This window comes from Phyllostomus discolor, chromosome X, assembly GCF_004126475.2.
Source record: "Phyllostomus discolor isolate MPI-MPIP mPhyDis1 chromosome X, mPhyDis1.pri.v3, whole genome shotgun sequence".
NCBI lineage: Eukaryota > Metazoa > Chordata > Mammalia > Chiroptera > Phyllostomidae > Phyllostomus > Phyllostomus discolor.
Genome location: NC_050198.1, coordinates 17,788,659 through 17,804,371, shown reverse-complemented (window position 1 = coordinate 17,804,371; position 15,713 = coordinate 17,788,659). Strand labels below are relative to the sequence as shown.

General features: G+C 42.5%; 1 protein-coding gene across 1 annotated transcript in view; it reads left to right on the top strand.

Annotated features, from left to right (window-relative positions):
* The window catches only part of DMD (dystrophin), a 1,951,120-nt gene that overhangs the window by 635,982 nt on the left and 1,299,425 nt on the right, over positions 1 to 15,713 (top strand). The window contains exon 17 of the mRNA XM_036016633.1: positions 2,347 to 2,522. Coding sequence (XP_035872526.1) covers positions 2,347 to 2,522 — 176 coding nt within the window. The remainder of the gene's footprint in view (positions 1 to 2,346; positions 2,523 to 15,713) is intronic.

The following is a 15,713-nucleotide window of genomic DNA, read 5'->3' as shown; positions in this document are numbered from 1 at the left end:
GCAATCGGAAAATTTGGTGCCGCATATTTTTAATGGTTCTAATGTGTAACTAAGTGTTTATGGTCAAGAAAAGCCATGGAGAAATTTAGTACATCACCAGTTGTTTTTTTTAATTCTTTTAAAAAAGTATTATTTTTTTCAGAGAGTGGGGAAGGGAGGGAGAAAGAGAGGGAGAGAACTTCAATGTGTAGTTGCCTCTTGTGTGCCCCCTACTGGGGACCTGGCCTACAACACAGTCATGTGCCCTGCGTTGAGGAACTAGTGACCTTTTGGTTCACAGGCCCACACTCAATCCACTGAGCCACACTAGCCAGGGTTCTTTTTGATTCTTATTATATGGAGTAAGTATGGAAAGTAATTATTGATTTGTTATAGATAACACAATTATACCCTATATTTAGGGGGTTGATGCAGAGTCATTTTTTTATTCATCCCAAAGGAAATGAAGCACTATTTTCAATTATAGTATTGTAATGGATATAGTATGGAAGAATTACAGATTTATGTCTTGCTGTTTTATTTAAAAAGATGACCTTTTTCTTTCTTATGAAGTTTGCTATATTCTGAAATGCAATTTCATCGTATGTCATGTTGCTGTTTTCCTTTGTTCTCCATGGGCACATCTATCCAAATTCATAATAGGTGTCAATAAGAAAATATAAAACTACAGAAATCAATTCCATAGCCAAATATTCAGGAGCACAGATGTCCCGCAACATTAGAAATAACTGCAAAACACAGGTTTGCATTTTCAGAATCTCTGCATTGTTGTGCCTGCACATATATAATTGAGAACTTGGAACCATATTCTCTTCAATCCAGCATTGAATGCGAGAAAGTTTGCGCATGGTTAAAAAATGAAACGCTCTTGGAATCCTACTTCAAAACTGCATTTTATTCTTGATTAATGGTAAACGAAATTTGATCGTGTCATGATAATTTTGTGTCGAGAGCAATTTAAATTTTAAGTTATATTTTAATCATTAAAAAAAAACTTATGGTACTTTCTGCTTTCATTTGGCATAACTTGTTCATGGACTACATAATTATTCTTTGAAGTGAAGTGATTAATTCTCAATTATGCATCTGTGGACATCTTAGGGAAGATAAAACTTGCACTTGGCACATGTAGAAACTCAGCATCTCATAATGTCCTCTTTTGAAAAAAAATTATTTAGGGCACCCAAATGGAAGTGCCTAAGGCCTTCACATATGTAAGGATGCGGCTTGCACAAAGCGTACCACTTTTAAACTGCATTTGTTAAAAGCACTTTGTCCACAAGACATCATGACGGAGGACTCCATTGCTGCCCATCGCCTACTTGGGAGCCGAAACACAAAGATCCCGAGGCTTTTCTGATTTCCTCTCATTGGAAGCATCAGTCATCGGATATGAGGCAGGGAGGTTTCCACAGGCCCTTTTTGTATCTCTTGGCAAGTTCAGGAAAATCAATTAAACTAATTATGGCCCCAGCCAGATTCTCTTAAGTACCTATAAGTGGATGCAGTACAGGTCTGTTTTGGTCTCCTTGAAAATAGATGGTCCGAAGTAATTTGTCTTACCGGAAGGGTGATGGTTAACATCCGGAGAGGGCACTTTGCAGCCCTCTCAAGTTGAGGAGGCCTGCGAGAGGCTTGTTGGTTAAGAAAGGAAGGCAGGCATTTCACTATTCCGTGACTCACCTGTCTGGACAGAAAGTCTGTGTGCTTTTAAACCAAGAAGACTCTTTAGTGCTAACTTGGGGAAATCAAACATTTTAACATATTCACTCAATTATAACAAAGAAGAATAGGCAGTTTATGTTAACCATTCATTGTAGTTTTAAAGGGCATTTCACCGACTAGAGTAAAAAGTCATTTATTGTGAGGTTCCATACTTTGGTTTAAAAATTTATAGACCCATCAATAATCACTATATGTGATCATCAAAGGTGCATTACACAAACTACTTAATTAACATCCATAGTGTGTCAGGCAATTGGATCCGTGCTGAGGCACCTTAGTAACATTTAACTTGTCATAAACACTTTCAACAGTCTGCCTGTTTAAATGTCAGAATGACACCCTAGGTTTTTCTCCTTGGCCCCCTTTGTTTCCCATCGCTTGACGAGTAAGTTGAGGAGGCCCCAAGTTTACTTCTGCTTTTGCGATTACCTTCCTTGGCGATTTCAGTCAGCACGAGTTAGACAAAACAGTTTGATGTGGGTTCAATGCGATGCTGTTTTGATCTGAAGGTCAGTTTACCAACAAGCAGGAACAGTTTCTTTATTTCCCTTTACCACTCCGAGCAGTCTGTACTGAAGTCTTTCAAGCAGTGTCTGACCTCTATTTCAATACCTCTCACAGATCTCCCAGGCCGCCGCCACCGCTCAGCCATCACTAACGCAGACAACTGTAATGGAAACAGTAACTATGGTGACCACGAGGGAACAGGTCCTGGTAAAGCACGCCCAGGAGGAGCTCCCGCCACCACCTCCCCAAAAGAAGAGGCAGATTATCGTGGATTCTGAAATTAGGAAAAGGTGAGAGGGTCTGACTCCTGGCTTTCCCCCCAAGCAGAGATGAACCGTGTGGCAGGAAAACTCATTTTCAGCTGTTGTGGTGGCAGTGTTTTTAGTGAAACGATATTATTGGAAGCCTTAGGTGCCTGCAATGTCAGTTAAGTTAGTGAGAAGAATTATGAAGTGAGTTTGAAAATGTGCCCAAGCGATCGATATCTCCACAAAAACTGAATGCCTAATGGAGATACTGTTTTCTGGATCGAAAGAAGAAACTATGCATGATGAACTGCCACAGATGCATTTTAATCCTGAAAGTTTCTATTTTTTTTTTTCTGTTAAAGAGCCTGCTGGTTCAGTGCCTGCTTTAGCATGAAATATATTTTCCCCCCAGTGATGGGAAGTACATTTTCATAAAGAAGTACACCTATAATAGACGAGATCCATTCTGCTAGTTTATGAGAACATAATGTCTCAATCTGCACATCCTAAATTGGGAGTCATTAATTACAGAACAGATTTCCTGTTCTTTGATATTTATAAAGTCTTATCTTGAATGTGTTAGCATTTTTAACTGGCCTCTTTGTGGATATTATCAACTAGACATTGTAGATATGTTAGGTAGCATGTAAATCAGTGGATATATTAAAAGGGTGGGAATAAAATTTCATAAATGGAAAACCGGCATGAAAATCACAAAGATGCTACAATTTCATTTTCATTCCAATTATTATAATTCTAAGATGGAGAAAGAACACTAAAATATGCCTTATGGTTTCTAAGCAGCATATGTTTAGGAGTGCACGGAACTCTTGATGTTAGTATTTGTATATAGAGGGTATAGAAAGATGCGAGGAACACATACCTAAAAATAGTGTGTCAGATATTTTTAGGCAAAGGAAAAACACACCTAGAGAAGCTACTCACGTACACTATCTGGGACTTTCAATATTTCTCTATTAATCCTTGACTTACAACCTACTTTCATAATTCCACAGTAAACCACTGGGCATTTCTCCCTGATTGTATTTGCTTGGCTGAGCAGATCCTCTTGTCCCGGGGTCAGCAAACTGAAGCCTGCAGGCAAAATCCAGCTGGCTGGCAGTTTTTGTATGGCTCTTGAGCTAAGAATTGTTTGTACATTTTTAAATGGCAGAAAGTAATCAACAGAAGACTCATGTTTCTTCGCATGAAAATTTGATGAAATTCAAATGCCAGTATCCATCAATAAGGTTTTATGGGCACATACCACACTCATTCATTTATGTATCATCTGTGGTTGTTTTTATATTACAAAGGCAACGTGGTTATCAAAGAGACTCTATGGCCCACAAAGCCTGAAATAGTTACTGTCTGGCCCCTCCTAGAAAATGTTTGCTGATCCTTGTTCTAGTCAAGTGATTCTCAAAACCTTTGCATGTTAACGTTCTATTTGGGGCAACGACTTCCAAAGATTCTCCTCATGCTAGTAGTTGAAATTGTAATATGCATTGATGGAGAAAGAACACAATGGCAAAAATCAATCAGTAAAGCTCTTAATGAATTTGCTTTTCATTAATCGTTGTAGCATGGAAAGTAATTTAATGTTGCGTTAACTATGTGTCTACAGACAAGGCTTAGTGGGCACAGGAATTTATAGATCCTTGGCAACAACCCAGAGGCTCTCTAACAATTTGCTAAGCAGGGCAGTATGGGAACCTAACTGCCGTCCGCTCCTGTTGTGTTCAGGAGTCTCCGAAAACAGACATTAACAGGGCGAGTTGACTCCGCATCCATCTCTGTCTTCAGAAGCTCATCCTTGGCTTCTGTTTGGAGGGTGCATTTGGTTAAGGAAAAATGTGGTGTGACTACCTTTTGTTTTCAGGGAAGTGTGGCTAGCGGTGAAACATTTTGTCTCATAACTTCTGTCTGTATCCGATGCGTTCAGCGGTTTGCCTAAGTGCCTGCAATGAGGTGTCCAATTGGAAACATAAACAATATTGCACTTAAATAAACGCGAACACTTATCGAGGGCTTTATTATGTGCTCAGCACTACGTTAAGTGCTTTGTCTGCATAGCTCATTTATTCTTCCCAGTAACCCTACAAAATAGATATAGTTATTATTACTATTACCCAGAGCTACAGAGCACTTGAGCCGGGATTTCAACTGAGGTAGCCTGACTGCAGGATGTGGATTGTGTCATGAAACAATTCTTTAGCAGGTATATAACTAAGGTGATCTTACGTCTTGGTTTGCTCGAATCCATTTGATTATACCTTTTTGGCCCAGCGCAATAATATATAGGACTGCCTTATACTCTCAAGTGCATCCTGAGTTGAACAGTACAACAAATATGGACACTGTATTAAAGACTCTAGACTGGGAAATTTAGACTGAACAAAGAGAACACTTGAGCGAGCATACAGGAGGAATTAAATCCATGCGTGGTAATTCTGTACTGGATGGAATGTGGTCAAAATATCATAACGGGTTGAGAGGGATCACGCATATATGACCTAAAGCTTTATGGTGGCTAGTGTCCTTGTTTTCTGTGAGAGCAGCTAGCATTTCATTGTCAACACTGCAGTCTTGACAATGTTGAATGTTGATCTTTTCCAAATGATCTCCTTTTTCAGCTTCACTGACACACCACTGGTTCAGCTCCTCCCCTCTTTACCTGACTTGTTTTCTTCCCTTTTTAAAAAAGATTTTACTTTTAGAGAGAGGGGAAGGGAAGGAGAAAGAGAGGGAGAGAAACATCAGTGTGTGGTTGCCTCTTACGCGCCCCCTACCGGGGACCAAGCCCACAACCCAGGCGTATGCCCTGACTGGGAATCGAACCGGCAACCCTTTGGTTTGTAGCCTGCACTCAATCCACTGAGCTACACCAGCCAGAGCTGCTTTCCTCCTTTTGCCGAATGCCTATGGTGGTGTTTCATAAACCCATCTCTTGGACCTTCTGACTTGTTTATCTGAATTGCCTCCTCTCTTTGATTCAAGTCTGACTGTAAGTGAATGACTCCCAAATCTTGTAGCTCCATACCTGACTCCCTTCCTCAAATTTTATATTTACATCATTAAAGCTATAACCTGGGGACTTCTCCTTGTGCATCCAGTCAGCGGTTCAATTTTGCTTTTATCAAAATTAAACATTGGTTGCCTCCAATGAATCACACCTAGTTACTCAGACATTGCACACACATTTTGCTCATTGTAATTCTCTGCCATTGTGTCTAAAAGAGTAGCAGGTATTGGAAAAAGCATGGACTTGGAAATCAGAATTACTCAGGTTTGAAGCTTGCCTGTTTTAATTATTACGTTATGATTCCAGGTAAATAACCTCATATCCGTGCCTCAGATTCAAGCATTTAACACAGTGCCTGAAGGGTAGTAAGAATTCAGTACGTGCAACGGCTGTCGCTCTTGCTGTTTGGTTGTGGTGACTGTCATGGAGATGGAGGTGATGGTGGAGGCTGTGGAGGTGATGGAGGTGGTAGAGGTGGCACTGCTGGTGTTGGAGGTGGTGGGAGTAGAAGTGGTGGCAGTGATTAAGGTGGCGATGGGCATGGAGGCCGTGTGCTGTTGGCGGGAAAAAAAAATCCCCTAATAAACATCATCTCCAAGTTAATAAATATAACAAAAACTAACCTTATTTCCTCTTTAAAACCCCACCTGACTTCTTTCTGTCAAGTCAGTCTCTGACCTTGCTCCTCATTCACCGGTGTTAATCACATTGTATTATTGGTGTTATAAGTAACATGTTTTCAGTCATTTCCTAGTCTTTGTAACTGCCACCTCCACAGCCTACTCCGCATACCTCACTGTGGTGAGGCTTGCCCCTCTTTCGGATGAAGAAACTGCCTCAGATGAATATATCTCAAAATGTCGCTTTTATGCTGACCCTCCTGACGTAACATCCTCATTACTCCAGTTGCCACAAAAGAAGACATAAGCTCCTCCTTATACTATTCAGTATTACGCTTCTCCACCACTTTTATGTCCAGCTTCCCCAAACTCTTTCTACTTTAGCCAGTAAATAACTTTATGGACATACATTCCTTTTGCTATCTGTTCTAATGGCATTCACGTACATTTTTTCTCATCATCAATCACAACAAAGGAATCCTGTTACATTTCCATATGCTTTACTTAGAGTCCATTTATAGTGTCATACATACACTAAATAATCAAATATTTGTTGAAAGATTGAATACTACAGTTCAATTAATTGTGATAACTAAAATTGTTATGAGGAACTAGATAGAATTCTTAAGTGCTATTGCAATATAAATTGTTTATTTAATAATAAACCAATGACCATTCAAATAATCTTTAGTCATTTGAATTTTACTCAAGATACCATTACAGTTTCTTAATTAGCGAAAGTGCATTTAGTTGATTCCTTAATAATTACAGGACTTCTCCATTTGCCGTACATACTGCGTAGTTTGTCCTCCTAAGACATACAAAAGTGCCTGATGATCTTGGCTCCCGAGGTAATTATTTCTAACAGTAAATTATCCCTGGAATTCAGTGATCTTATTTTCATCTAGGTAATCATCAGAGCATGGAACTCACGCTAGGTTAAAACTAGGTCTATTATCTAGTTCATTTGAATTTATCGAGAGGATTAGTTTCTAATCATGTAGCAGTTATTTTAAGAGACTTTTCACAAAAGCTTTTATTTACATTTCTGTGTAAACCAGGTGCATCCAGTGGCAAATCGAATCTCTTAGAAGTAAATATCATCTCCATAAAAATAACTTTCCCTGCCCATAGTGTTCACAGACGGGGGGACCTTTGACCTCCAGAAACAGGTAGAGGTGTGTAGACATACCTAAATTCGCCTCATCTCTGTATCTTCTCCTACGTTAGCAGGCAGACTCCGCAGATGGCTTCCTCTGACCATTTCCCCACGTGTGTACGAAATGACAGAATAAATCACCCAATTGCAGGCCTACGTTACTTTATTTTCCATTTTTAGCTCTTTTGTTTTCTTTCTTATTATGTCTGCCGACTTGGTGATGTGAATCTATTTCCCATCCTTGGAAGCAAGTTAGATACGTGTTAGATAAGACCTCTCTTTCTGCAGTTTTCTGCAATTAATGCCTAAACTATTTTTGTGTTAGGCACCGTGTTTTTCGGACCATAAGATGCACCTAGGTTTTAGAGGAGGAAAATAGGAAAAAAATTTTTGAAGCAAAAAAATTGTGGTAAAATATTTCATAACATAAATAACATAATATATCACCAATGTATGTAAACAGAACTCAACAGCAGCATTAACAACCATTATTCCTCCCAAATTTGGGGGGGGGTGCATCTTATAGTCCACAAAATTCAGTATTTATTTTAACTTTCATTCCCAAATTATGATCTGGGAGTTGTGAACTAGAACATTTAAACTGATTTGCAGCATCTAATTAAAGTAGCAACGTGTTTAAGAGCTAATTTTTAATTCTCTATAGGATACGTTGCTCGTCAAATGAGTTGTCGGTCTCAAGCCACAACATCCTTGCCTCCTTTCCAGTCCAGAAAAAGAAAACTTTGCTTCTTATATCTGAGGGCACTAGAGTCTAGACTTGTTCATGACTACAGGTTAATTGAAGTCCGGAAAGGTTAAATAACTTGCATTCAGTTGCGGAGGAAGGACTCGTGCTAAGTCTCCTAATTTCCATTTTGGTTATAGTCGCAATGTCCTGCTTCTTTCTGTGCGTTCGAGTCAAATGATCGCGGTCACCAGCTCCAATTGTAGTTAGAAATTATTTTTTGGTGAAGAATCCACACCTACTTACCGCCCTCAGATATTCCAAAAACATAACCAGCCATTTAAAGTTCTTAAAACTCTTTCGTCATATATGTCAAGAATTTAGTCAAGAAATACGTTTTGAAAAGTATGGGAATGTGAATTCTAGAGGCCTACTAAGTGGCCAGAGAACATTCAGAGCCGTCACTATCACGGTGCAGTGCATGAAGCAGCAGCAGCAGCACTTGGGAGCTTATTAGAAATGCAGGTTGCCCTGGCTGGTGTGGCTCAGTGGATTGAGTGCCGGCCTGCGAACTAAAGGGTCACAGGTTCAATTCCTACTCAGGGCACATGACTGGGTTGTGGGCCAGGTCCCTGGGGGGTGGGGGTATTTGAGAAGCAACCACACACTGATGTTTCCTTCTCTTTCTCCCCCACTTCTCCTCTCTAAAAAAAAAATGAAAAGAAATGTAGATTTCGGGTCCTGGAAAAATCGAGGGGAACACTATGTAAACTATACGATTGTGCACGTGGAACCAATGCAGTATAAAATTGAAACAAAGAAAAACCGAAATGCAGGTTTGGGGAGCTCTCCCCAAGCTTGCTGAATCAGAAGCTCTGCAGGGTGGGCCCTGGAACCTTTTACAAGCTCTTCGGCAGCATTCTGAGAAGCCTGTAATTCTGAGAATGCCTGCACAAGAACAATGGTTTTTTTTATATATATATATATATACATTAGCACGTATTGTAATCATCTGGAGGGCTTGTTAAAAGCCAGGTTACTGGTCCCCACCAGAGTTTCTGACTCAGTCAGCTAGGGGCGGTGCCTGCGAATCTTAATTTCTAACAAGTTCTCAGGGGATGCTGATGCTACTGGCTCAGGGCCCATGACTTGAAAACTAGTGCGCCAGAGCATCGTCTGAGTTACTGTCTGATTCTTGCTTGTCTTCCCCCAAACCAGCCCCAATGAGAGGAATCATCTACTCCAGGCTAGGCTAAGGGAAGCTGCTGTTCCTAATTTTGATACCTCCGTTGCTTCGTGTTGACACGAGCTATTCATATTCCTATGTTACACACTGGAATTGAAAGCTTCCTTGGGCCAGGGTTGGTATCTTACTCCTGGCCTGCAATGGGCTCTTACAGATGCCTACTACATGTTTTGACTGCAATGCACTGTAACGGCAGCTGGTCCTAATAAGACACTACAGCTAGCTGTGGGTGCCTAGGTACGGCAGTTGTAGGCAAATGAACTCTTCCAGAATGCAAGGCATTAGAGGGATGCCACCGGTGAGAAAGACAGGGCCATAGTCCCGGAACTGTGACACACCATTTTGTTGGTTCCCTGTGTGAAGAAAACGGTAGTCCCATTTTATTCATTTAGAAGAAGCAGAGTTGAATGCAAAGGAAAGTTTATTTTTACTCAGGAGAACTCAAATACCTCTACACTCTCCCTTTGATTCTTTCCGTAGCCTCTTATACTCTGCGTCAAGCACTGAAACTGCTCTCAGCCAAGTCACCAGAGAGCTCCTTAATTGCCAGCTCCAAAGGTAGCTCTTCAGTTCTCATCCTTCTTGACCTTTGTGCTGTGCTTGACAGTGATGATCAGTCCCTTGAACCTCTCCTCTCCCTCCGTTTCTGGAACGTTGTGCTCTCCCATTTCTTTTCTCCTCTCGGCTTTCTTACTGTGTCTTCCGAGTCTCCTCTTCTTTCCCCTTTAATGCCAGTCGCCCTGAGATTCGGATTCTAACGATACTTTGTCAGGGCACTGTCATCTATGATCTTATCTTTATCAGCCATCTATCTATGTGTGATTACTTCCCAATGAAGATCTCCAGCTCATCCTCCCTGCTGGGGTTTGTTAGGCATGTGAGTACACCAGGACTTCTTACCAAAATCTCAAAGTGTGGTTCTGCACTGTAGACCGCACAACTTGAGCGAGAGCCATTCACATGAGAGTTTCTAAGAACAGCACCTTCTGGACGTGGTTCATGAACAGCCTGTGCAGCCATTCATGGCAGTCTTACAACAGCCCCATCACTAAATCCTTCCAAGAATGCCTAGTAAATTCTCCTTAATTTAATCCTTTACATCCACACCACCCTTCCCCCTAGTTCTGTCCCTGATACTTTTGTGCAAGACATTCTTAACTGATTTCTCTGCCTTTCACCTTTCTTATCCATACTCTCCACAGCCTCCTGGGGGAGACAGCTGAAAATGCAATTTTAATTAGGTTGGTCCTCAGCCCGTCGTTCTTGAAATGTACAGCACAGAAATTTCTTTCTGATCTTTAGCTGCCTAACTCTCCAGCTTCCCTACCTTCTCCCCAGCCCATTAAAAAAAAAATTGCCAGTGCTACAAAAAACAGTGTGCACACCGTTTATTATCAGGACACAATGAAATAAGGAGCTTGAGCAAGAATATAAATCAATCCACTGCTTCCTTTGTCAAGAAACTTTTGCAATTAAAAAGAAATTGGATGAAACAGTATGGCCAGCGACTTAGTTGATTTATACCCTGGTGACTTTTGTTGTCACAGACTACCAACAAATAGGTCACAGACTGGCCACAAACTGCACATATCATGGCGCTGCCCCCCACTTGAGCTGTAATTAAGGGCTCTCTGATCTCCACATGCGCTGCTCTCCCTCCAGCATCCGTGTCTTGGAACCTACTGTTCTCTCTCCTTAAGATTCCGTCTTCATTTCTTTCCCTTTGCCCATTTCCACCTTCCTTGCCCCCCACCCCAGCTCCCTACCTTTTCTCTCTGGGAACCCAACTGCGCAGGCATTTCTCAGCCTCACAAATTCTTCTGTGAGAACACTTGCAGAATTTGGCCATCATGGATTTGACTTTGCATGTTTGCATCTGCGGTGAACTGGAGACATCCCTTTCCAATCCGAGACCTTCGGCGCTGAACTCAGCAGTTATCCCAGAGCAGTGTCCCGCAATATCCTTGGGATATTACATGAGGGTCTGTCAGAGGCTTGTCAGGAAAACAGACGCCACTGTAGGTGTTTCAGAGAGAGGAAAGCTAGTACACGGGATTGGTTAAGTGGGTGGTGGAAAACGGGAAAGTAGCGTGGGGGATGGGAAGGCAACTGTAAACACCAGCAATGTCAGGAAGCTTCGAAGGAGGAACAGTGCGGGGGTGGGTGGCGGGGATGGTCCCAGAGCCCCAAAACTGGGACCTGCTAACAGGGACGGGGCACTGTCAGGACCACCGGGCAGGAGCTTGGACCTGTGGAGGGAGGGGCCGTCCAGGGGAAGCTGAAGTCGCAGTGAAAGTGTGTAGCTGCTCTAGACATGGCAGCCGAAGTGGTGTTTAAAGTACCTTGGCTTGTCTCTTCTTCTGCCCTCCGGGGTGCTGCTAGGGCTTCCGAGTGGGCGGGCCCAAGTGGAAGCCAGAGGGTGAGCAATGGGAGGAAATGTGTGTGCCTTTGACACAGAGAGGGAAGGAGAGACGTGGGGAATGGAGGTCAGAGCAGAGGGGTCTGTGACTGCACATGGGCATTCTGGCCTTGAACCTTCCACTCAGAAGCTGCTGTGATTAAGGCAAATCACTCACCCTCACTCACAGCATCTAGCTTTTCACCACTGCAATGGAATTTGTATGCCTCTCCTTGTTTACCCTTGCACTGTGGACATTTTATTATACATAGGTCTGTCTTTTATTTTGACTTGCAATTTACTCCTGTTTCATAGGTCAACTAGTGGGATTTCCCCCTATTTCATTTTTCAAAGTTTACTGGGGTGTCATCAGTTAACAGAATCGTATAGGTTTTCATATGCACAATTCTATGATGCACTGTCTATAGAAGTCTGTTTGTCAGTACACGCAGACCCAGGGAAAAGCCCCAAGACTGAGAATGTACCTCCCTCAGCGGAGGGCAAGGAGAGACTGAAGAAAGAGGCAGGTTACTCCAGTCTGGCAATTAACGGGATTTATTAAGGGAAACTTACATACGAGGCACGCCCGGGGCAGCTGGAAGACAAAGCAGGTATCTATCCCCTGTGCTGCCTAGCAGGTGTCAAGAACTGCACAGGGTAAAAAGGGAGGGAATAGCTCGAGAATGCTACCAGGTACAGGAAATTGCTTTATATGCTTGAGCAGGTCGGACAACGACCTGTTCCAGGAAGGAGCACACAGCGGGAGGCAGGGGAAGGGTGCTGATTTATGTCGAGGTGAGCATTGATTGTGATCAGTCTCTAAGGGGCGTTTGTGGTAAGCAATCTCCATTCTGGCCTGGGGCCAGCTCGCAGGCCCGATAGCGGTCTCGTCATGGAACAGTCTCTCTTCCATGGTCTTGGGTGATCGTTTCGGTAAAACTATACATCTCCTCCCCAGGAGAAAATTGTTTCCAGTTACTACTTTTTAACAGATGTTTTCCCTGTGACCACATTTGTGTTACAATAGAACATATCCTTTCTCCGACGTTTTCTGAGAATATTCTTCCGACAACTTCTCTCGGGACAGCTAGGCCTCCGAGACTCTTCTGGAAAAAGTCCTGGTGGCAATCCTGACTTTTCCAGAAAAGTACTGTGTTGGGATCTCAGTCTTTCAACTTCTCGGTTTGTGATCTCTGCAAATTTGACAAAGCACTCCGAGTCTGTTTTGTTTTTTCATTAAGAAAATGGGAATAATAGCCCTGGCTGGCGTAGCTCAGTGGATTGAGCGCGGGCTGGGAACCAAAGTGTCCCAGGTTCAATTCCCAGCCAGGGTACATGCCTGGGTTGCAGGCCATAACCCCCAGCAACCGCACATTGATGTTTCTCTCTCTCTCTCTCTCCCCCTCCCTCCCTTCCCTCTCTAAAAATAAATAAATAAAATCTTAAAAAAAAAGAAAATGGGAATAATAATGCATAATTCTGTTGCTGTCAGAATTAAAGGAAGAGAGCATCTGCTATAATACCAGAAAGATGATGCTTCATAATTGCATATATTTTCTTTTGAGTTACCTACAAGCTACTCCAAACAATGGGAGAACAGTGCTTTTCTTATGGTAGATTAAATAAGTATTTGTTGTCAAAACTGTCTACTTGTTAAAATGCCTCGGAAGTAAAAAACAAACATCTCAAGAATCCAAAAAAAGAAAAGAAAAAGAAAACTCTTCCTCAATAATTTAGCACACATTATGCCACCGCAGGCAGATGAAATGATGCCGGACTCCTATGGACTGAGCTAGGTCCAGACATTCACATCTGGAAGACCTCAGCCCATCTGATGGCATCTGGAAATGGAGCCATTGGGAGATAATTAGGTTTAGATGTGGCCCTGAGCGTGGGGCCCTCACGATGAGATTAGCGTCCTTAGAAAAAGTGCCCTCAGAGAGCGAGCCCTCTTTCTCCCTGCTGTGTGAGGAGGACACAGTGACGAGATGACAGGGTGACAAGCCAGGAAGAGAGCTCTCACCAGAGCCTGACCGTGCTGGCACCTTGATGATCTGGCTTCCAGAACTCTAAGAACATAAATCTCTGCTATTGAGGCCATCGTCTGCTGTCATGTCAGCCGGAGCTGACTGAGAGTCTACCTTTATAGACCAGTGAGCCAGTCTTGCTCCGTAATTTCACTCAAGTTTATAGAAAGACTCACGAAGGGAAGCGGACGGATTGCAACAATTCATGACGCTGGCGAAGTGGCAGTGGGGCAGTAGGTACACACGAGATTTAAATGGCTTTCCACATCGCACTCGATAGTTTCTGAACCTTGACTGGAAGTTATTTAAACTTTAAAGACCCGCAACATAAAAGCACGTTGAAGTCCTTTAAACTCAGCGAGCTTTCACGCTGAGCGTGTTTCAAGTTCAAATCGCCTCCCACAGGGGCCAAGGCGCCCTCCAGTGTGCGAAGGGGTTCTTTGAACACTCCTGTAGTCAGTATGAGTCCGCAGTGTTTCCAGAATGTAGTGCCGGCAACATTCATTTTTGTGGCTAATTTTCATATACATTCCACCAGTGTCCAATGGGTTCATAAAGCAGCCCGGTTACCCTAACTGTGGACCGTCCTCAGTCCTCCCCTTAGGAAGCTTGCACTCCACTATTTGCTGTTTGATGAAGATGTACTTATAAAATGTTACCCAGGTTGTAAGGAAGTAAAAGCTCATTTTCTGCTTCTAGAGCTGAGCCTGGAAAGCTCAAGCAGAAATTAGCATCTGAATGGGCAGTTAAAGGATAAGGGCTTATTGGACTCAAGGTGTCAGGTAACGAGATTCAAAAATAGGGCAGCCTGCCTACCAGCAGCACCTCATACAGGGCAGTGAGTGCTGGCGTTTGCCTAGAGCAGAGGTGTGTCGGGTACAGGAAGGGGATGAGGTTGAACAGGTAGGGTTGGTTCATAATAAAAAGTGGTACTCACTTCCAGAAGAAGGAATGCAGACTTTAATCTTGTCATGGGGAGCCAATCTATATTTTTGAGAGCGAGCCAAGCAATTTGGTTGCTGTGAACTACACCAATTTGTCCCCATTTGAGTGTTCGGCGAAATAGGTCATCTCAACTTCACTCCATAGAGCGGTCAGAGCCAACACATTTTTCTCTCAAGAGCCAGACGGTTACAATTTTAGGCTTTGTGCACCATATAGTATCTTTTGCAACTACTCAACCCTGATGCTGTCATGAGAAAGCAGCCATTAAAAAAAAAAAAAAAAAGACGTTCATGAATGACTGTGGCTGTGTTCAATCAACCTTTATTTTCGAAAACAGATGGCGAGCCAGATTTGTCCCGTGGACCGTAATTTGCCTATTCCTGCGACAAAGGGTGCAATAGATGGGATTATTTGGCTGTTGACAATTTTTATTGATTTTCCTTTTTGTCTTTGTTAGAGCTTTCTTTGCAGTTTTCATTCCTGTGATTACAATAATGGCTTTTATTTACCAGTCCTTAACAAAGCTCTAAAACAAATACTTCTGCCCTCCAGGGGTGGCAGCGGGCAGGCCTAAGCACAGTAGGAAAGGATCATGAAAGGCAGGAGTCACAGCAGCCAAAACATAAATGGCTTCTGCCATGTATCAAGCACTCTTCTAAATATTTTATATATGTTCACATGTTTAGCTATTGAAACAGCATTGTAAAGTTTTTTTTTTTTATTATTATTGTCCCCCTTTGCAAGTGGGAAGGTACAGCGCAGAAAGGTCAGCTGACTTCCCATGGTCACCAAGTTCCCAGGAAGCAATGCAGTCAGGATTCGAACCCACGCACCTAGCACAGGCTGCTGCATTCTTGAATTCTGTGCCATGCTGTGTTTCCATGAGAAGTTAAAGCTCATGTCGTCAACTTATTTAGCTGAAATTAGGAGCGTGGCTGGTACTGTTTAAGGACTGGTCGAGATCTGTCTGTGCAAACTGCGTGTCTGCTAGATTGTGTCTCTTCTACATTCTGAAGTTTCATAGACTCTAGGGTCGTATTGGAGCATGCAGCTATCTTGAAATCCAGAAATCTTTTTTAAATACAGAGATCTATAAAAACGACAATAACAACATTCTTTTAAAGCTAG